At 42.0% G+C, this 23,439-nt stretch overlaps 1 protein-coding gene across 3 annotated transcripts in view; it reads right to left on the bottom strand.

Moving 5' to 3' along the window:
* The window catches only part of bcor (BCL6 corepressor), a 56,832-nt gene that overhangs the window by 4,670 nt on the left and 28,723 nt on the right, over positions 1-23,439 (bottom strand). For 2 of the 3 annotated variants that reach the window (XM_005173943.5, NM_205626.1), the window contains 5 exon segments: positions 19,595-19,873; positions 8,236-8,402; positions 7,493-7,638; positions 4,196-4,273; positions 3,152-3,302 (listed from right to left, as the gene is read on the bottom strand). In XM_005173943.5, the coding sequence (XP_005174000.1) occupies positions 3,152-3,302; positions 4,196-4,273; positions 7,493-7,638; positions 8,236-8,402; positions 19,595-19,873 (821 nt within the window). 3 annotated transcript variants of the gene reach the window in all.

The raw sequence follows: 23,439 nt of genomic DNA, 5'->3' as shown, positions 1-23,439 counted from the left end.
ATCATGTTGACTAAGTTTGACCAAGTTAGCACCAAGGCTAAATGTCAAAACTCGTGAAACACCAGACGATATAACAAAAATGAACGTGCACACAACACATCATGTCAAACACTCGCCCTGTGTAGGCAACGCATTCAGATAATTAGACAAAATTACACAAAGATTCTCAAGGCCTTCATTCGGCTTGAAAAACACAATGGGCTGCGCACACACAAAGACCATCGCCCGAGCCTGTCAGCCGCGCACACACATACGCAGCGGGGAAAGCAGTAACAGGCAGCGCTCAATCGATGGCACTTGAGGCGGTCTGTGGCTCTTGCGGAGCGCGGAACGCTGAATGGAGTGGGAGAGGGAAAAGAGAGAGAGACAGAGAGGGAGGGAGAAAGGGCGAGCGAGAGGGGGGAGGAAATGTGAGGAGAGCAGAAAGCCATTAATACTGCATCAGCCAGCCGAAAGAGAGCGAGCGAACGAGGGCGAATGAGAACGGGGGAGGGGAAGGCCAGAGACAAGCGCAGACTGAAGATTATACACAACAGTGAGCGCGGCAGCTGAGCCTGGGAGCGAGACAGCGAGCGGGCGAGCGAGGGAGGGGCGACGAGAGAGCGGAGCGCGGTAACGGCAGAGCGAGAGCCTGTGTGGGAGGTAATTAGCTGTGTCTGTTTAGCAGCGTGTCACTAGACTGTCTCTCTCGCGCGCTTTCCTCGCTCTGTTTAAGTGCAACGGGCCTCACATCTCTGCTAGCTTGCACTAAACTAGCGTCGCCACTGGCTGTCAAGACTTCGCACTCCGCAGTCGTGTAGTTCTTGACGGGAAAACACCTGTCATGTGGGTCGAAGCTAACTGGGGTCACTTCTAGATCAACTACTGTGTAAACTAACATTTGTCGCGTCACAATCAGATTTGGAGAGAATATGTTTATTGAAGACGTGCAAAAATAAGTTAAGTGTATGTGAAATCTAATGTTTATTTTGCACATTGTTATTCTTTTGGGGAAAAAAATAATTTGTGCAAGTTTGTTTTGGCAATCTTCAATCAAAGTCTGAGCATTTGCTTCTGTTCTGGGAAAGGGTGCTATCGATATTACATCGATATTCTTGACCATGCCCCTCTAATGCAGCGTTCACACCAAACACGGATGAAGCACCAATCGCGAAATATTACGAGAATAGATAGTTACGAGAATAGACATCCTGCAGTGTTTCGCATGAAAGAAGTGGCGCGAGTTTAGCATTTGACGCAGTTATCGAGAAAAGCTTGTGTTGTAAACTCTGGACTTCAGCGGAAATTTGCACCTCGTTAACCAATCAATGGTGTCCTGAGGGGAAATCCTCTTGTCGACAACTGTTGATCGAACTGGGCCAAAGCATCGCTGAAAGCCTCTATCATTCAGGTATAGTTTCTGGAGGAGTTGATGAACTCGGAGATGGGTGCACCTTTGAAAGCATCTAGTGGACTCAGACATGATGCCAAACAAATATACACAATTTTTCAGCCTTCCTAAAGCACAAATACAGCTATTCTCTCAATAAAATCCATGTTAGCATTTAGCAATGAGTGGCCAGGCAAACAGAAGCCCTGCCAATGAAGCAAACCCTCGTCTGTTTTGAACTTTGACTCCAAAATTAAGCGAATTTGACGTGCAAATTAAATGGGTAAACTCAACATTTTCATGCTTCTATTTAAGCATTATTCTAATGTGAACAGTGCATTACCGTTAGTTTGCTATGAGAGAATGGTGCGCAAAAAGAAAAGCCCCACCCTCTTCAATAGTCTCAAGTCTCAGCAAGTTCAGGTTCACACAGACTTTAAGATTTGGTCATTTAAAAACAATCAAATTTAATAATACACTGGTTGTCAACAACTGCCAACTCTATATCAGAATTAGCTAATTATGAGTAATTGTTTACAGTGACCAACCGTTAGATTCTCTAGTAACAAATAAAAACTGATTATCAATGTCCTAATTGTAAATGAAAGCTCCATTGCTGTGTCGTTCAATTATGATAGGTTTATGAGCAAAACATCTTTTGTGCAAACACTTGTAGTCTTCCATCCCAAATTAATCAACAATTTAAGTAATCACCACCACCATTCTTCTTGAAATAAATTTCTTTCAGATTTATGCTATCCTGCAATTAAACTTCTTGCCAAACAAATCCCAAATATTAGCCCACATTTAAGTAATGTTTACATTACAAAGGTGTACTTAAAAATAGAAAGAAGCTGTATTCGGCATACCAGGCCAACTCTACACATATACAATCCAGTAACTCACGATAGTTGTTTTGATTGGCAAGTATTCACGCATATCTATAAACCAAAGGTCTCAATACACTAGTCAAGCTGCTCCTGCCTTTGCCTTGATTTGCTCACTGATGTCTTGTGTATTATCTGTCAAGTGACAGTATTTACATTTTAAAAGTTTGATTAACTTACATTTAAATGACACAACTTTAGTTGGCTTTTTTGTAGCTCCTCAATTTAATAAACAAACAAAAGGTTACGTTAAATTCGAAATGGCGATCTCTGTCAAAGGCATTTGCTCCAACCAACTTCCCATCATAGTCCCTCTCTTTTTAGATGGGATGGCAGCCCAAACCAAAGGTTACCATGGGCTTACTTTGGCCTTTAATTTAAATTTAAATTTTACAATGCTTATTTTGATAGCGCACATTGCTATTCTTTAGGTGAACATTTGATAAGTTCAAGCTAATCCACTGAAAAAAGGTTTGTTTTGGTTATCTTCAATCTGCAAGTCTGCTTTTATGTTTGGAGTGGTGGTCCATCTCTGTTGACGTAAGATTGACAGCTTCAGCCATAATATTCTTAACTATTCCTCCTTAACATTAGTTTGCTGAGGGAATGATGTGCAAAAAGAAGGACCCTGCCATCTACTTAATACTTATTTAATTTGGAAGTACATAAACATATGAAAAGTCTCAGCAACTTCCAGTTCACGCAGACTTTAAACCAATTACAAGTGTTCTACTCGGAATTGGAATCTCAAACATGTTCCCACATTTGGAACACTTCAGGCCAGCATTGAGTCCACTCAGAATCGATTCTCACCTGAGAATCACTATTAGCCCCTCAAACGAAATACCTTTATAAAGCAGTTAAGAACAAAAGGTCAAAAACTTTAGACTCTTACCCCTGTGAGAGAGACACCTGGATGTTGTAGCACGGCAGCAGCGGTCGGTCTGAGAACTCGAATTCGAAAACATCTCTTTGCTCATCCTCGTCTTCCCCGGGTCCGGGAGGGTTGGCCAGGATATCGTACCCAGACGAGTCGTCGGCAGGCTCTGTGAGTCAGAGAGACAGATATCGATTAGAAATGAGAGACAAGGTGTGAATTATGGAAGCGCACACACTCTCTGAGAGCGCGGAATGGATTGAGCTCCCATAATATCCCCTTCCGCCCTCCCTCCCTCTCCCTGTCGGATTCACGCCGAGACATGCTTTTGCGCCGCTACTCTCACGTCGCTCTCCTATTTGCACTCTCTTCCATTAAGCAGCACCGCGGGAAGAGCTGCGTGTGAAGCCACTTCAGTCGTTTCGTGCGCGCTAGTGGCACAGCGTACGCCTCGGAGCGAAACCGGCGCCTCTGCCTCTTTCTGTTACGCTTTGGGTTTTTCCGAGGCGGTGCAAAGCTCCCAAAAATAGCCGCGCGGCTCCCATCTACACCTCCCCTTCTCTCCCGGCTTTGTTATTCCAGGAATCCAAGGGAAAATGTGCAGTAGCAGTGGGTTTGTTTTTGGCCAGCTGGAGACAGGCCCGCGCGCACACACACACACACATACTCACACACACAAACACACACAGCAAGCGAACTGCTGATATATGGCAGCCAGGGGAACTCTCTCTACGCAGCTAGAATTCGTTTAAAAAAAAGAAAAGGAAAAAAAAGCAACATAAAAATGCTGCCATCCATTTTAGCCCCCATGCGTCGACCCCACCACCCAGCGGATGGGGATTTTTATATATATTCTTTCAAGTGCACATCAGAGAGGTTGATGCACGCTTTTCTTCAATTTTAGATCAATGACCGTCTACAAACGCTGATGATTCACACAGCGATTTACCTTGAGGTGTTTACCCAGTCAGCCTATCTGTCTGCGTCTTTTCCATTGTTTCTTGCATGCGCTAGTGTTGTGTGCTCATTGTGCGTGTGTTCGAGTGTGAAAGTGGTACTCACCGCACACTGCGCTGCCGTAAAACTCCCAGTACACACTGGGGTCATCGTCCACTCTGCCCTGCAGGTCGGCAAAGTAATCTACAGGGAGAAAGTGAGAGAGAGATGAGAGCATTAGTGATGTAAACAGGAAGCAGATAGGGATAGACTGATACAGAAATCTTGGCAGATACTGATTTGACATCTGCAATGATGCCTGAAAAACATTATGGATGCCTATATGTCAAGCTGTATAGATTTATAAGGGTCATAAACAAAACTTTGTATTCAAAATATAACATTAATTACCATATATTTATATATATATATATATATATATATATATATATATATATATATATATATATATATATATATATATATATATATATATATATATAGCTAATATTAGCAAATAATTCCAATCCAAATACTAAAACTAATTAAAATTGCCAATTTTACATTTTAATAAATTGTAAAATATGCAAATATTCAACAATACCGATATGCTCGCTGATATATCATTTAATTAAAGTATATCAGTTCAATTATTAACTAAACGCACATTAAAAACCAACCACATTACTGACAGATTTAAAAACTGTTAAAAACAAATGCAAAAACGGCACTAATTGTCATCAGAAATCGATATTACAGCACAATACCGATATTATGATGTGTGCAAATGCTAAGCAGACCTCATTTACCAACTGCGAAGGACACATTTTTTTTTCCTATAGAATGCAGAGGCTCTGACATTTGCAAGCATTATGTGGTTGTGCACACAGATGCCGCCTGGTGCAGCAAAATGCATGCTAGCGGCAATGAGAGCCGCGTTTGCCAGCGCAGCCATTAACAATTCCACCCAGAGAGGGAGAGAAAGAGAGGGAGAGAGAGAGAGAGAGGGCGGTTGATTAGAAGGCTCCCACAGAGGGAAAACAAATTTGGGGAGGGTCTTTAAATCAGCGCAGCAGACAGCAGAACGGGACAAGCCTGCTGATTTACACACACACATAATGCTGCCCTGCGCTTCCAGGCCGCGCTCCTTCCTGCCTCACGAGCTCATGCATAATCAAACACACACGCAGCCAGTCAGTGTGAACCTCCACCATGTGACTGAGCTGCCCTTTAACTGGCAGCCCTGAAGCTAATCCATGCACACAGCACACACACATATTAAGATGGCTTTGGAGGTGAAAGAACTTGCGACTGCCGTCAAGACCAAACGCCGGCTGTGTACAAATTGTTGTGCGATGCCCTCCAGTTCAGCTCGAAACTTTCAGATCATTAATCAAGCAGTGTCTCGATAAACACGGACACTGTCACTGAACAACAGAGAGAGAGAGAGAGCGAGAGAGAGAGAGAGAGAGAGAGAGACACCATTGCAGTGTGTCTGCACTCGGGAAAGAGGGGTCAGTGTTAACACAAACACAGGAAAGGCCGTCTCGGTAAATGCCACGTCTCCTGCGATGCCATCTTCACATGCACCCGGAGCAGAGCTTGTCTCTTTCTATGCGAACGTCTAACCTTGAGCATTAAAACTTTACCTCTGCGCACAACGGGCAGTGAATTGCTCAATGACAAGGTCAACGCTCAGCTGACGATAAAAGGTGATGTTATAAGCAACGCTTAAAAGAATATCATTTTTTTTTCTTTCGTAAAAGTGCCGGATTGTCATTGGTAGCAGAGTATTTAGCATGTTTAAATCATTAAAGTTTAATCAAAGTATGCTAGTATCCAATATGGATTATCTTTACACATTTCTTTTTGTATCATCACAAACATATGCAGTAAATATATACATGAAAAGGTACATTTAAACAGACCTTAATGCCTCGCCAGGGCTGATACAGTTAGAATCTGTATATCCTGCATTTTGTATTTGGATGCATAGTAAACAGATGGCTTGCTGAGAATCACTTCTTAAAGCCTATTGCACACTAAATCGCAGTGCTACATCTTTTAAAATTCGAAACATAATTTTTTCAAATGATTTAAGTGAACGCACATCAGAAACTAGGGTTGTCAAGATACTTGAATTTAATACCAATCGGTGCTAAAATTTTAAAAACGTACATCTCCTGTTGAGCACGTTCTTAAAGAGAGCCGATTTGTCATTGTGTTCACATGCTTAACAGAAATGACTGTGATTAGCTGTGAAGGTTATCAGTTCACCAAACTCACTGCTGTTACCTGGATCGTTTTAAAGCCGCAATTCGTAAACGGCTCGCTCATATGTCAGCTTATAGACAAACCAGTTGATCAGTGACTTTGAAATGCTCCAGTGTTCCTGTATCTGTGGTTAGACTCAGTAAACAGCGGTGTGTTCGGTAAACTGATGACCTTCACAGCCAATCACGATCATTTCTGTTGAGCATGTGAACAGCACACAGATGGTAGCGAGAAATTGACGTATTGAAGTATCGATTGATATTTCAGTATCTTGGCAACCCTGTTTTTCCACGTTCCTTTGCAACATAGGCAACAATGTAAAGATGTGCTTTGGCATGCTTTAGTCGTCTTGCTTCTCCTGTTTTTAAAATAACAGTCCCACATACATAGTAAGTTTGATATAAGTCAAACATAAACAGTAAATCTTGGCGTTATATAAACATAAATAAGGGTAAAAATGTTTGCATATTAATGATCCCATGTTTATCATCTGTATTTTGTTCCAATTGTTCTGTTTTTTTTTTTTTCAGAAGGATTCACCAGCTATGCCTATTGGTATATTGGTATATTTCATTATATGACACCTTTATATACCTAGTTCTAAATCCCAATTTAAATTTCTGAAACAACTGAGATTGTGAAAAACTTTCCTTCAAAAATCCCACACATACAAAACTAAAAGTTCTATTATGATTCCAAGTGTTTAAAACTGTTTTACAAATCTCTTAATAGCTAGAATCCTAGCCTTTTAAGGAAAAAAGGATATATAAAGTCAATGGGTCAAGCGGATACCAAACATTTCTTTGTTCTAAAACCATTAAAACAATACTCCATTTTTGGCTCAGATGGCTCCAGATTAGGCCCGGATTACTGTTCCAATAATACTACTCTGCTTTTCCAAATATTGTTGTATGAGACCAGCCCGTATACCGCTCAAAACAGACATGCCGCACAAGACCAAATAAAGACACGCACACACACACACACATAATCTCCTTTCAGGGAAAGCTGATTTGCCGGTGCTAAAGGCTTCTCCTCCACTCCAGCTGTTGCTTAGTAACCAGATAGCCAAGCGGAGCCGAACCCTCCGCTGCTACAGGAGGGAAATTCTGGGAATAGAGGTTGAAGAGACGGACAGAGCTCTCTTACCGGAAAGAAAACACTCCATTATGTCGCTGTGGGTCATCTTTAGCAATCCGCGGCCCGAATAGGTAGCTAAAGTTGGATCGGCACCATACGACAGCAACAATCGGACCACGTCTAGATGATCGTTTTCCACCGCATCATGGAGAGGCCTGTTAAAAAAGAGATTAGACTATTATCTTTCTCAATGCAACAACAAACACATTATCTTTAGAGAAAACTAACGAATTTTGACTATAAAAATCAATAAAACAAATTACGATAAAAATTTCGATTAATTAAACACAATGCACAAAACTTTATTTTTTTTTCTTAAACTGTTTAATTACTTGTCCATAATTACCTTAATTTTATCACCTCATGTTGCACAATAAAACAGTCATTAAAACCTGTCACTGTCATTCATCTTTCCGACAGGAACGGGAACGCTAAATGAAATTGGATTTTTAAGTGTATAGTGAAGACAGGGATCTCACACGCCTAATCTGCTCTTCTTGCAGTAATTATCCGAGCTAAGATTCTCGGCCTCTTCTGTTGTTGTAAAGCCATTATTACCAAACATATAATTACTGACATAGAGTGTGCGCGCGTCAGCATGTGTGAGTGTGTGTGCACGTGTAATTATCAGCGCCACATCGACACGCTCTCAAACGCAGTGTGACGAAAGCAAAGGAAGTCATGGAAACCAGTCCTAAATGTGTAGCTTTTTATCCTTTTAGGTAATGTCTTGAATGTATGCATGTGTTTACCTGGTGCCGTCCTGCGCACTGCAGTTGATGTCGGCCCCATGCTCCAGTAAGTGCTGTACGATGGAGAGCCAGCCGCGGGAACAAGCCTCATGGAGCGCGCAGTAACCCGCATTATCCCGATGATTCACGTCACACACTTTATTCTCCAGACAGTACAAAACCACCTCCTACAGCGAGAGAGAGAGGCAGAAAACGAGCGGTTACTATGGTGCAGCAAGGAATGAAATTCATTAAACACCATTAAAGAGCGTGGAGCATGAGAGACAGGCTGAGAGTGGACAGACAGGTTTGCCCAGAGCTGATTATTGATGTGTGAGGTATCAGGGGTTTTACAGACGAATCCTGCCCCAAGCCTGCTGTTCGCTTTCTATACGAGACGCCAGAGACGGCTATGTGTATGTGTGTGTGTGAGAGAGTCTACAAGCAGCAGCAGCAGTGCAGAAACGGCTTGAAAGGTGCTGGAAATGTGAGCAGTGCTTGCCCTTGCAAAACCCCCTACCATGATGTTTGCAATGCCATAGCAAGGAATTCTGGGCCCTTTGCACAGATTTCTGCTCTGGGCTGCCTCGGTCAAGACTTCACTGTGGACCCCTCCAAGCCTCTGGGCCCTATGCACTACATCCCCATACTCCCTCCACTTACTACACCCCTGGATGTTTGTGTTGGCAACAATTTCTCCATATTTTACACCTCTAAGATATTTTACTGCCTAGAATTATCTTGGATCCCCTAGGGAATCTGGAATCCCAGCGGAAAGGCCCCTGCACACCAATCTAAGCCAAAATAAAGCATACAACATGCTAAGGGTGTTGCTATGTTGTTGCTAGTGAGTTCTGGACTGTGACAAGTCTAGAGACTGATGCTAAAACAGAGGTGGCCAACTGTGGTCTTGGATCTAAAAAAAAAAAAAAAAAAACTACATGTAGCCTTTAAGAGATCCTTAAGAATTATTCATATTTCTGTGTAGAATGATGGACATAGCCCACGACGCACACCTTGCACATGGCTGATGCTATTGTAAGTATTTATACTTCTGCATTCTGTCTGTGCTGCTCAGGAATAACACTGCTAAAACATGTGGCTAGTGGGATTTCTGTGTTCTACTGTGTCGAGTTTTTTTTATGGTGTTTTCACCATAAACACATGTGATGTTACTGTAGAAGTAGTTCAAACTTGCATTCATTCAAGGAATATAGAGGCGAACATTCAACAACTTCAGTCAATGTAAACACAAAAAGTATGCATCTTGAGTTCATCTGCAGGACTTGACACTTCTTCATCCCAATTCTTGGCCCAATCCACATTCATCACCGCTAGCACACAGACCAATCACAGATCTTGTGCTCCACATAGTCAACATCAGAGTACGCCAAGGTCAGGGTATGCCAGACCATCAGTGTGCACTTGACACACAAGTATAACTTGGCCTTTAGACAGTGACTACCCTGTGACTGATTATGGTCGGAGCAAATCTCTGCAGGACAGTGGCTTTCCAGGATCGCAGTTGACCACCCTGGCTCCCTACATCAGATGTTCCCCTGAATGTACTTGATTAGAAAAGTACTACCATATCTTTACAGCAATTTATTTCATCATCATAGCAGTGGATATCAATATGCATTGTCCCAAGATGCTTCCCGCCACACTGATTAAGAACATTGTCCGGAAGAGGCCGGAATTACAGAGAGCCCTCGTGGAATTAATTGGAGAGTTCTTCTGCAAGCTCAAGATTTAAAAGGAACTCCCACATCCATCACCGCAAGCCTATTCCTCATGCACGGCGGCAACAAAAACAAGCACACACACACACAGATGGGCTAGAGAGGGGAGGGCCGGTGTCCACTCGGTGCTCAGACGAATGAGGGCATTAGGATTCAGGAGGCGTAGCGCTCGCACTTCAACCCTGGCAGCGTCTCAGAGAGCACATTCAACCCCTCCCCTGATGGAGTCGCACAGTGGTACGACCTGCCCCACGCTGCTGCCAGCAGCTCTGCCTCGCGCTTCCCGCCGGCTCCGTATCCAGGATACGGCATGCCGCCGGCATGACTGAAAAAAATTCAAGCCGTTAGCAGGGGCGCCGAGCCGTTAACGAGCCCAAACGGGAAACTCTCGCTCCAGCACGGATGTACACTCCCGTCAGCCTGGAGAAGTGGACCAAAACACATGCAAGGTAAAACCTACACACACACACACACCGAACACGCTCAATTACCAAAAGCAAGCCGCAGTTCAAGGGAGAATTTCTCCATTTCCGTTTATGTTTCCATCACCTCATTCCCTTTCCAGCGAGGTCTCTCTCTCTCCTGCCTCAGGGAGTTCCTCAGTGGGGATGTTTGCAGGCAGGAGAGCTGAGTGTTACATTAAACAGACAATAAAGCCGTGTTTCAGAGCCTAGCGAGAAAAAGATTTGTCGTGATTTTCTCCACAGAACGGCTCTTTGCTGTAGCATTTCCTCCCCCGCTGTCCCCTGCTAAAACGACTCCCAGCTAACAACTGCAATCAATGCATCATTCAAGACACTTAACCCCTTCACAACAGCGATCCCACAAAACAAGAAGCAGGCCAGCTCGAGACTGAGCCCGAAGTGCAACCATTTTACCACAACCTCAAAGCCTAGACAACCCAACCCACATAATAAAAAATAAAAGAGCTAGAACTATGGCTCGCTTAAGGAGAAAGAAAGACACCCAGACAGGATAGAGAAGGGGAAGCTTTACAAGGCAGACCTGAACTGAAACCAGTGTGGGTCACTGCTAGTCTGTAGTCATATTCCGATGCTGGCAGCCCTTAAAACTTGTGATTCAAGTTCAAGTCTAGAATTGCAAGGTCTTCAACATGAACTCTGGCCTAAACACTTCTGGAAGTTCAGGGCCATTTCAAAAGAGGTTGAAAGTTTTAAAATTCAGTCAACTGACTTAACGAATTCAAGTATTTTTTAAGTTGCTGAACTCTAAAGCACTACATGATCAATTTTAAATTAAGTTGAAAAAGAGCTAGAAGAGGCAGTTAAAAGCCCATTGCAGAATTGACATTTCAAAATTCTACATTTACGAGTTCTACGAGTCTGTTTACAAACTCTTTGAACCTTGGAATTCTAAGAACCATGGAATTCTAAGACAGTTGATGATGATGTCCTTGATTTCACGGGTGACTGTTAAAACCTTTCTAAGAAAGTTCAAACCGTTACAGAAGGCAAAAGTAGTTGGTAGTAGGTGAAGAATTTTAGAACCCCAATGTAACTGATAAAGAGTTCTGGAATTCTGATTCACTATTCTAATCTGATTCTAAACTAGTTGATAAAATGTTCTGGAATTCTGAGACACTTTATAAAGACAATCAAAATTCTAAGAGAACAAAGAGGTTGAAAGTTCTGAGGAAGAATATGCAAAGCTTTTTGACCTCTTCTGCATTTAATGACCTCTCATAGAATGGAGGACTTTTGTGTGAATGTTTTTGTGAGTCTAATGTGTAGTGCTTGCTTAATGATCCTCTGGCTCCGTGCAGTGCTGACGAATGTTCTAATTTTACACGCAACTCAGGAAAAAACAGCCTTCAGACTGAGCAGACGTCACGTTGCATAGGAAAGTGAGCAACCAGGGAGAGAGATAGATGAAAAAAATGACTCGAAAGAAAGCGAAGGATATGCGGAGGGGGGATATAGGGAGCTTCGAAACTCCCTCAGCGTGGTTTTAATTGAGAGAGCCATGACTGGAGTGGGAGTTGTGATAACAGAGGGAAAAGGGTTGAGGTGGCCTCCACAGAAGAAGTGCATCATTAACGGATCAGGAATTTCCCTGACAGCCGGCCAGGATGGTGCTGAACGTACGAACAAGTGTGAATGTGTACGTGCACGAACATGTGATATCGTCTCGCTCAGCCAGACCTTTGACTAAACTGCTGCTGGCAAACCACAGTTTGTTTTTACATGCCGCTTAGAGGTGGGTGTACCTGCCATGTATTTTACCACAAGAATAGGCAGCAAAACTTTGAATATCTCTCAGCAATTCCAGTGACCAGTTCCTCAAGCAGCTATCGTCAGGTTTTAAAATATGCCCATAATGCCTTAAAACAATGGTGACAAACTCGATTCCTGGAGGGCCATAGTTTAACTCCAACCACCTCCAACTTACACCTGCTTAATAGTCTCTAGTAGTTTTGAACACCTTGATTATTTGGATCAGCCATGTTTGATTAGGGTTGGAGCAAACCTTTGCAGAGCTGAGACTTTGAAGTTTAAGACCTTCAAAGTCAGCCAGTTTTATTCTTGGCAAATCAAAAATATATATATTTTACTTTTGCATTCTCATATGCAATATTCATCAGATGGCCTATCAACGGACTTTGCGCAGTCTGGAGGCGTCTGTGGCCACGACTGTGAGATATAAATGCTGTCGCTTGAGAGTTGAAGGTCTGTATCCTGCTATTTGCTTAGGCTTGGCAGACAGTGACAAAACAGGGTGCGACACACACACGCCTCACTGACCCTCTGTGTATACACACACACACACACACACACACACACACACACACACACACACACACACACACACACACACACACACACACACACACACACACACAGCTGATTACTGAACTGCAAACATTCTTCACACGTGAACACCAGCAGGATGGTAAAAGGATGGTGTATCAAAATATGAAAAGTCTGTCATCGATAAGTGAACTTTATGTTTTGCATGTTGTCCAGTTGAAATAAATATCTTCTCATTGACTTTCATTGTATTGACACAGAAAAAAATGCAATTATGTTCACAATTTGCGTTAACAATTGCTTTAAATAAACTAATGTTAGTTATGCAACTAATTGTAGAGTTAGCAAGTAATTTTGATTTCTCAACTTCAAATGTTGAATGTTTTTAATACCAAAATATGCAGACAAATAATCTGCAAGGAAGTTTAGATCAGATTATGTTGCACTGAATGCATGCAACAGGGTTATTTAAGGTCGCAGGCTGTGATCTGCGGTCTGGATCAAAAGATCCGCCTCCACGGAATCCTCAGCACGCGGCCTTGAACGGACAGCCTGACCAGGGGACATGCTCATGCAGTCAACTGTGGGAAAAAAAACACGCAAGTTTTTCCACTTGCGCTTGGTTAATAGCAAAAACGCAAGCCAAAATGACTCAATCACATGCGCACGCGGAGAGAACCGCTCGAAGGCGCCCAGGAGTTTCATCAAGCCAAGAACGGTTTGTTTTGAAGGTGCGTGCCCAAGAGAAAATGGATGCGAGAGCGCGCGCAAAACTACGTGCCGTTTGCATGTTTACTGCAGTTGCGCTGGGACCGAGATGAAGTGCCACGTTTAAGTGTGAACTCTCGTTCTCTTGCGCTGTGAGACGCGCGCGCGCACACACACACACACACAAACAAACGGAGCAGCTGCCGCGCTCTGTGTTGAAAGCTTCGGCCGCGCAGTCATGTCATATTTCCGAGCTCTGGCAGCGCCGCGGAGCTGCTCGTGGCTTAACACACACACATACACACATACACAGTGAGAGAGCGAGGGCTGGCAGCTCAGTGCTCTGCTCGCGGCTTATCTCTCTCTCACACACACACACAGCGAGAGAGCGGCTTCCTGTCTGAGGCTGGAGCACGGGAGGGGAAAGGAGGGGGGACGGAACGAACGAAGGCTAGAAAAACAAGCCGCTGTCGACTGACAGAAAAAAACACGCGCGAACGGAAGGTCTGTCCCCACCTGCTAAGGCCGACGCGAGGGGGTAGAGGGGGGAGATGAGCGAGCGATCGAAGGAGAGAGAGAGAGAGAGAAATGAGGAATACCGGGTGGGAAGGATTACATTTTATCTCGCTTCCTCTGACACACACACACACGCGGATCGGCGCCGAGTGCCCTCCGCTGCGCGCTCCGCCGCTCCCCCACCATATCTGTGGCGCACGCACAGCCCCGCGAGAACAGCCGCCTTTAACCGATGTCACCAAGCGCATTTATAAAGCCATTAGAGCAGAATTAGACCCCGAGCGCCAGCGGGGAAAATCACAAAGCCCTGAGACTCAGCGGTAACGAGAGCCCACGCTTTCGACAAGCGTTCGAGAAAATCCACCGCTAGCGGAACACTGCAGCTCTCTGCAATCTGAGGGAAAGCTCATTAGGAAAAAAACACTCTAGCTATTAGCCAAAAAGTTTGGCTGTTATTACAATATAGTTTAGCTATTCGTAAACAGTTTAGCTATTAGTAAAAATAGTTTAGCTATTAGCAAACAAAGGCTTAGCTATTCGCGCACGGTTTGGCTATGAGTGAAAAAACAGATATTCGTGTGCAGTTTAGCTTAGCCTTTTAATCACGTCTAAATTAATAAAAGGTTTAACTTTTCAGCTATTTATTAAAGTGTGGCTATTTAAAGCAGGGTTTTACAGTGATATATATTGGCAAATATAAGTACACCCCTCACAAATCTATCTTTTAAGTTTATATTTTAATAAGACGCTACATTATATTTGTGCATATACATTAGATTAGCCAGTACTGAAGCCAAATCTAGAGCTTATCTAATAAAATCATTTATGATAATGGTCCAAAACTATAGTACAACCAAATTAATATTATAGAAAAATATTAAATAATTAAATTTAATATTTTGCTTGACTTTAATTGTTTTATCTTTAAATTTCTAAATATGTTTGGTGACTAAAATATTGTTTTAATAACTATATCTGTTTAATAAGTCTGTTTTCCTTTAATGCACCAAAATACATCGCCTATATTCACTGAGAAATGGAGAAAATGATTCATTTTCAAAATGGGCTGTATGTTGATCACTGTACTTTAGCACACAATTAGATTATGTATAGTCTTACACAAATCGACCATGGTTTTACTACACACTAAATGATGCTAAACTATGGGAACAACATATTAACCATGGTTTGCCACACTTATTATAATTCAACCTTAATATTTGTAGTAAATCAAATAGTAATCACTGGCCAATAAACATGATTACTACACATTTACTCTTAAATATAATTTTTTGTGAGGCTGTTAGGAGTATGCAGCCTTTAAAAATTGGAACACACTTTTGTTTTAGTGAAAAATATAATACAAAATTCTCTAATGAAGTTCAAATATAGACCAGATTGATGGATGTAAACAAAAACAATGATCCCAACGCATTTCCTGTTCTACATTTTTAATTCCTATAGCCTCGGAGAATCCAAAAAGAGCCACATATTAATAAACAATGTTATGATAGCTGTTTAAACATGACGTTATGATTGAATTGCCTCGTTATAGCGATGAAATCGTTTGATAACAAGCAGGAAATGTTCATGGGTCAATGACATGATCACATTGAAATGGTCTAAATAGGCTATTCATAAACATATGACTATAAAACATTTTGATTCAAATAACATTTAATGATTACTGTAATATTAGCTTGAATACTACTATTTAAGAACCATTTAACTAGTCACAAATTGTCAAAGTAAATCTGTGTGCAGTTTAGCTATTTTTGATAAAACAATGTAACAAAACCTGTAAAAAAACTAACATTAGACATCAAATAAACAACAACACACACAAAAAAAAAAAAGACATTTCTTCTTTTTCCGAGAGACCCAAAACCCATTTTTTTGAGGTCCAAAATAAAAAAGGCCCCTCATTTTCTGCGGGCCACTAATGGCAGGCGTTAGTTTGCACGGCGAGAGATCGGGAGGTGTGCGGAACGGGCGGCTAATGGCTTAAAACAGCGCGTGTTTAGCACCTTCAGCCGAATGATTAATTAACGTGGAGATTACGGAGAGCACTTGTCAGATCGCTGATTGGACCTTAATGGCAGAGAGCCATTCTGCCTGAGAGCAGAATTACCGACAGAGTCTAGCAACCGCAGCAGAATCAGACTGAGAGAGGGAGAGAGAGAGAGATGGATAGGGCCCTTTCACACACACACACACACACACACACACACAGGCGCACACACATAACGATAGGTTTCAATCAGCAGACAAAGGCCAGTTTTGTCTGAGTCATAAAAGAGGGAGGCAACAACCAAACACAAGTGTAAATAAGCAGCGTCGCAACGCAAGCGAGACGTCAGCCCTGGCGGAATGTAATGAAAGAGTGTGTGTGTGTGTGTGTGTGTGTGTGTGTTGCAGTAAAACTCTTGGCTTGAGAGCTAAAGGGAGGTGAAGAAACACAAACAAGCGAACAAGAGATGCTGGGGGAAGGGAACTACACTGTTTGTGAAAGCATGCGATGATGATGGACCACTGACCACTGACCACTTCAAACACAAAGAACGTAAAGGACACAACCGGAAAATGGAAGGAATGGCGCACAATGGGACACGGCATCCTTAGTTGGTGGAAACAAATCCAGACACACATGGCGTAAACTAGGCGCTCAATTCCGACACCACACAAGCGTGTTCTATTCTGGAACCGCACCATGGCATCAACACTAAAGTGCTCCGTAAAACGCAATAAGAAACTTTCCCTTTCAGTGGAATTCAAGGCACCGCTGCGGAGCGAGAGAGGAAGGGGGAGGGAGGGCCGGAGAAGAAGAGAAATCATGCGCTCGCAGCAGTAATCGCTCATTTCCTGTTCTCCGTGCCAGTCCTTTCAGACGCACTGCCGGAACTAATCCAGCTCCCCATTAATCTGCACAAATTGGACACGGAACGCCGCGCCATTCCAGAACCAGTGGAACCACCATATTCCAGAACTGTGGAATACCGTCAAATTCCAATACCGCAGGGAATCTACTGCACAACAAGTCCTGCTGCATTGCACTACCAGAATACCTTTGTGGCGATACTACGCTTTACTGTACTTCTGGAATTCCCATTGTCTTTCCACAGGTTTGAAATATACTTGCGGTGGTAGCCACATTGAAACACATTCTTTACCCACGGCACATAAACGGTTACCTACATGTGACGAGTTCAGGTGGCTTTATTAGCATGACTTTTAGTACAGTATTGCCAAAGCATTTCAGCTATGTATAAAATATGTACTATATCAGCATTGTAAAATTAATAACATATACCGCAAATGAGAAATAAATTAGAGATGCTCCGATCGATCTGTCGAAGATCGGTATCGGCCGATAATCACATTTTAAGTCTCGAACAGTACTTGTTGATCTGGACGATCTCTTGAACCAATCGCAAGTGTTTGTTTACAAGTTTACAAAAAGATGCACATGCCCACTCGGTTTCTACATTATCAGCACTACAACACATGAGCAATGTTACCAGATTGCATTGCTAGTCATTTGTCCAACCATTTTTTATCTTTTTTTTTTTTTTTGTAAAGCTGCTTCTGACTATTACATGATTGCAACATCATTAATTTATGTATCTTAGGTAAGGCGAGATCTCATATTTAAAGGGTAATTGTGCGTATGCAATGGGAAAGTTTGAAGAATCAGAATTAGTAATCGGTATCGGCCGATTACCATGACAAAGAATCGCTACTCAGTATCGGCTGCAAAAATCCTGATCGGAGCATCCTTAAAATAAATTACAGGAAAAATTTACAAAAACAGACAATATCTCAAAAATGGATATTTATTAATAATTAGAATAAAAAGTGTAGATTTAAATAAGGCAAATGAGTTGATTGACCATTTCTAATGGTGTACATATATTTTGCAGCCAGTTTAGACGTCATTTCGTCCTCTTTTTGTAGAATTGTTTAGATAAAGAATCTATTATTTACTTGATCTCTCGGGCTGTGCGCGCTGTTAGCTGTAAAGTCAAGTGGAAAGAACTCATTAATAAAAGAGTAATGCAAAAACGCAACAACTTCAGAAAGCGAAAGTAAAAGCCAAAGTAAACTCCCGGACATTTTAGAAAAAGCGTCTGGAGTCACCGGATGCATTTTTAAGTCTCAAAAAGGCGCATCTCACGCGAGTCTGTTGTTGACAGTTCTCGTGCACACATAATGAGCAGTACGAAATGTGAGAAGATTTTCCACTGGTTAATCAAACGCGGATGTTTGGTTATCTTTGGCAGATATGAAAAAAGTGTAAAAGGATGATAATATTGGTAAAAAAACAAACAAAACTGTCATTAAATATACTTGGGTGGTCGTTAATATACCTGGGCGGCCAGCCCAGGTAAAGTCTATGTGTGCGAAGCACTGTATAATTCATCACTGCCTGATTAAATAAAAAATGCAACAGCATTGGCGGTGAGAATCTAGTTGTCCGTACTCAGCTATATAGCGCATGTGCTGTGGGCATACCAAGTTGGAATCCCAACTTGTAGACCGTTCCTGATCCCATACTAGGGCTGGGCCGATATACGATATTATATCAAACCTCGATAAAATTAATGTCAATAACAATGATAAGCTCTGGACTTTTTTACTCTTCACTGATCTAAGAGCCAATCACAAAGCAGAAAAGCACAACAATGGGAATGTAGTAGTGTGTTTGATATTAGAGATGCACTGAATTTTCAGCCACCAAAGATATATCAGCTGAAAATGTTCCGCCATTTAATAGACCCTCTCATTTTTGTGACTTGAGTCAATGTTAGGGTACTCTTTGAAATCGGGAAGCATTAACAACTGATATTAAAATATAAATCATTATCATTTGTGGACATTTGTGTCATATGGAAAATAATTATTGAGATTGCATTTTTGCCATATCGCCCAGCGCTATCCCATACTCATTCCAACTTTACTTCCTATCAATATTCACTGTCATATCATAATATAGGCAAAAATGACAACAACAAAAAAACGTATCAACATGCTTTGTTACTAAAAACAAAATATATTGTCGAAAAAAGTGCAGGGATGCAACTGTTTTAAAATGCGATCAATGATAATCCACAAAGCATCAACACAACATCATCTCCTGCAATAAAAACAATGCATTCCAAATACCATTTCAATATAAAAAAAATTAAAAATCAAAGACACGACCAACATTCGTGTTGAACTCATAAAAGGCAGACTAGAAGATCAGAGACGGCATGCGAAAGGTTAAGGTTTTCTGGTTTGATGGAGAAAAAGAGCAAGGACACGATGGAAAAGTGCGAGAAACAGAGCGCCTGCAAAGGCACGGGAATGAATGCGAGCGAGAAAGGTTTGAGTGGGAGTGCAAAAGCCGAAAGGAGAAAGAGATGAGACGCCGCGTATGTGTGTGTGTGTGTGTGTGAGAGAGAGCGAAAGACTGCGTCGCAAGAGGGGGGGAAAAACATTGTGTGTGTGTGGACGCCAAGCGATCGCTCTGTGCCTGTCAGGGGCTCTCGCATGTCAGACTCAGTCTCACGCAGAAATAATGAGATGCGAAGAGAGCAGGAAAGGGCAGCCAGAGAGAGAGAGAGGGAGAGAGAGACACACATACACGCGCAAGTGCACACTTACCTCATATCCCAACCGTGCAGCTCTCTGCAGCAGAGTCTCGCCGGCGTTTTTATTGACGATGAGTCTGCGAGCTTCGGGCGGCATGGGCCTGTTGACCGGTGGCTCCGCTGACACTGGAGGTGCGGGGGCGAGTGGAGGTACAGGTACATCCGCAACAGCGCATGGAGGGGTCGGCGATGCTGCAGGTTGGTAGGCAGGAGAAGGGGGATGAGGTTTGATGGGAGAAGACTCATAATTGGAAAGAAGTGCTGGTCGCTTCTGTGCAGAACATTTCACCACCTGACGGGGAATAAAAATGCATTAGTTTTGCATGTACCACCAATCACAACACCACCAACAAAACCCTAAGGCTAGATTTTACTTCTGCGTCAGGAGCATGCGGTAGGCAGGTCCGGAGCAAGCTGAACTGCCGCTCTAGGCAAAGGACGATCACACCGACCTCATGACTGTTGGGTCGCTGATGCTGCCTTCACTATTCTGCCGCCCTAGGCGGCTGTTTAGGTCACCTCTATGGACACACCGCTCCTGACGGTAGGTCAGGCATAGCCTTGACACAGTTCCATATACTTTGTTGTACATTGTGTAACACACCTCTTAAAAAATGTAACTACATTTATCATGATGATGTGGAGACTAAGATTGCAATTGGTCGGCTTGTAGCGTTGATGAGTGCGAGCGGGACCAAGACTCGTGGAAGAGGAGCATGTCGAGTTCCATAAAGAATCTCCAGATAGATACTTTTGTGTTTACTTTATGATTAAACCCGTTGAATGTTCGTTAGTTCCCGCTAGGGTGTGCGATTAATCGAAATCAAATCACAATTGCGATTTGAAATGTTGCGATAAGCTAAAAATCGCAAGAGGCTGCGATATAAAATATATGTATAATGTAATTCCCCCTTGCCCAGAGCAAATGCGTGACTGCTGTCTGTATGTGACAGTCTTACTAGCCAATTGAGTAAGCACACTTTTGTCCTGCCCAATCAGAATTCCACAACCGAACTATGCGGGACGCCCACAATTAAACAAAAAAACTGTAAAGCGCGGACAAGAGGGATCATGGCATCTGCTGCTTCAGAAGAATTACCAGATGAATTCATATCAAAGACAAACAGCATGGGTTGTTTATAAGAGCAGAATTATTGCCACGACATAAGGAAATACAACAACCAGCACCTAAAAAAGCACCACAGCGGACTAAATGAGGAGTGCGCCTCGCTAATAAGTCAATTAAAAGTATTTCCAGTGACATGATCTAGTAGCTAGCAACAGAAAAGTACAATTTCAGAGTTGTTTGCCATATGAAGAAACTTCACGAAGGCACGAGATGACTAACGCCATAACTCACTACGGTTTGCTCAAGAGAAAAATGAGAGTTTAATTTCTGAATATTTATAAACAATTTTAATAAAAGTTTGAGTTAGTTAATATCTTGTTTAGTTCCTCTTTTTAACCAGCACTTACTGCATTTTAGCAGCAGGAAGCGACGATACAGAATATTGAGCTGAAGCTTGACTACAAAATTAAAAATCAAAATCAAATCGAAATTGCAATATCTGCTCGAAAACAAATCCTAATTGGATATTTTCCCCAAATCGCACAGCCCTAGTTCCTGCCACTTTCTTCATTCACATCACACATATTTCTGGCAAAACCCCAAAACACAGACAAAGAAATCTGACACAGTGGAACATAGAAACCCCACTGCCAACTAGTGTTTCAAAAGTGTTATTGCAGAGTAGCACAGCCACAATGCAGAAGTATAAATGCTTAAAACAGTGTCAGCTACAGGCAAAGTATGCGACGTGAGGTATAACAATCGCTTGACGCAGAAGTATAAATCAGTCTTAAGACTTCATACAGACATTTATGCGGCCAGGCAGGTAAGGTGAACACTCTCTTCAAAGACAAAAGAGTGATAGAGCAGTGCCAAAAGACATGTGCTAATTAATCAGAGCGACACGTTCATAGTGGGCACTGCGGCACAATCAAAGCCAGCCTACGATCTGTAAATCTCTGAAAACTGACGATAGTTTCCACATTTTTTTATCACACTAGTGGACACCAGTGCAGGAAATAGTTCCACACCATAAACCAGGAATTAAAGTGTGACTGTCAACAACAGCTCCTCCTCGCACTCGAATACACACTCCGTATGGTCAGCAAGGTTATTTCTGCGCTGCAGTTTAACAGAAACTATTCACACAAGTACAAACAACCCATAAACATGTTTTAAGCCAAAAAAGTGCGCATCTTCCACGTTGCCTATTTTTTGTTTTGTTGTTGGGCTCTAGGCTGCTTGTTTGCCTGCGAGCTGGATGGAAAGCTGCAGACGGCGATCCATCAGCAAGCATGTTCCCGGCAGGGAAAGTTAAACAGGAAACAACGGAAGACTTTGGCTCTCTCCCACTCGCTTTATCTCTACCGCCTTCCGTGTGCGAGTTCTCTATCTGTGAAGCGCAGTAGGGCGGGCGGATGAGAGCTCTGTGTATGTGTGTGCGTATGTGTGTGTGTGTGTGTCCACGAGTTCATCCGCGCAGACTGAAGGTCGGGAAGGGAGGGGGGTGATCAGGGCGGGAACTCCACCCACCCCAGAGGAGTTTCACAGCGCAGCAGCTGTCAGAGTAAACACACACACACACGCACACACCGATCTGCTAGGTATAGAACAGTGCGGAGAAAACAAGTGTCTCTAAAAATACGACGTTAATGTCTGAATGAGAGCATACATTAGAGCAGAGATGCCCAAAGTAGGGCCTTTGGGCTACAGTTGGCCCATTGTAATCTTTGATTTGGCCCACCATTTAATCTGAGAAGAGAGTGAGAAGGATGTAAAGGGTTGGGGTGAAGGCCTTTAAAAGAGATCATCATCTCTAATTCGATGTAACCTTTTTTTGTTTGTTTTATTGTTGAGCTACAAAGAGCAACGTAAATACTGTCACTCGACGGATAGAGGACTATGCAGAAGACTTCGGTGAGCAAATTAAGGCAAAAACTGGTGTAACTCCATTCGGTTATAATGAATGAGATTTTTTTGTTTTTACCGTAGTAAGTTCATTAAAAAATACTTAAAAAGTTGTATTAGTTTATATAAAGAAATGTGTTTTTTTTAAATGTTATTAAATAAATTAGGAAATTACCCATGGCAACTGTATTTACCTTCAGCCCACTGGCCTCAATCAAGTTTGTTATTTGGACATTCATAAGAAAACATTTGGGCACCCCTGGCAAATTTTTACTTTAAAAAGTATTTAATACATAGATATTATTATATTATAGATATTATTATGGTCACCGTTTATTTTAAAAGTTCAATTCTTGCTGTTAATAAACTATTAGCTATGACTTTTTCCTTAAACTCCTAATTTGCTGCTCCATATCTGTTGGGTTAGTAGTTGGGTTTAGGTATTGTTTCGGATTAGAAATGTAGAATTAGATCATGCTGTTTATAAGTACTAATAAACATCTTAATTATAGAGCAATTAATATAAAGCAATTTTCTTATATATATATATATATATATATATATATATATATATATATATTATTAAATAAATTAGGAAATTACCCATGATAATTATATTTAATTTCGGCTCACTAGCCTCAATTAAGTTTGTTTTTTGGCCCTTCATAAGAAACAGTTTGGGCATCCCTGGATTAATCAAGATGACCACAACCTCTAATTTGACTTTGAAAAAAGAGCACATTTTATTATTAAAACTATTTAATAATAAATAACATTTATATTAATATGGTCACCATTCATTTTAAGGTACAATTCTTGTTGTTAATAAACTATTAACTATGACTTTTTCCTCAAACTCCTAATGTGCAGCTGCATAATCG

This window comes from Danio rerio, chromosome 22, assembly GCF_049306965.1.
Source record: "Danio rerio strain Tuebingen ecotype United States chromosome 22, GRCz12tu, whole genome shotgun sequence".
Taxonomy (NCBI): domain Eukaryota; kingdom Metazoa; phylum Chordata; class Actinopteri; order Cypriniformes; family Danionidae; genus Danio; species Danio rerio.
Note: the sequence above shows the minus strand (reverse complement) of the source record. Positions and strands in the feature narration are given on the sequence as shown.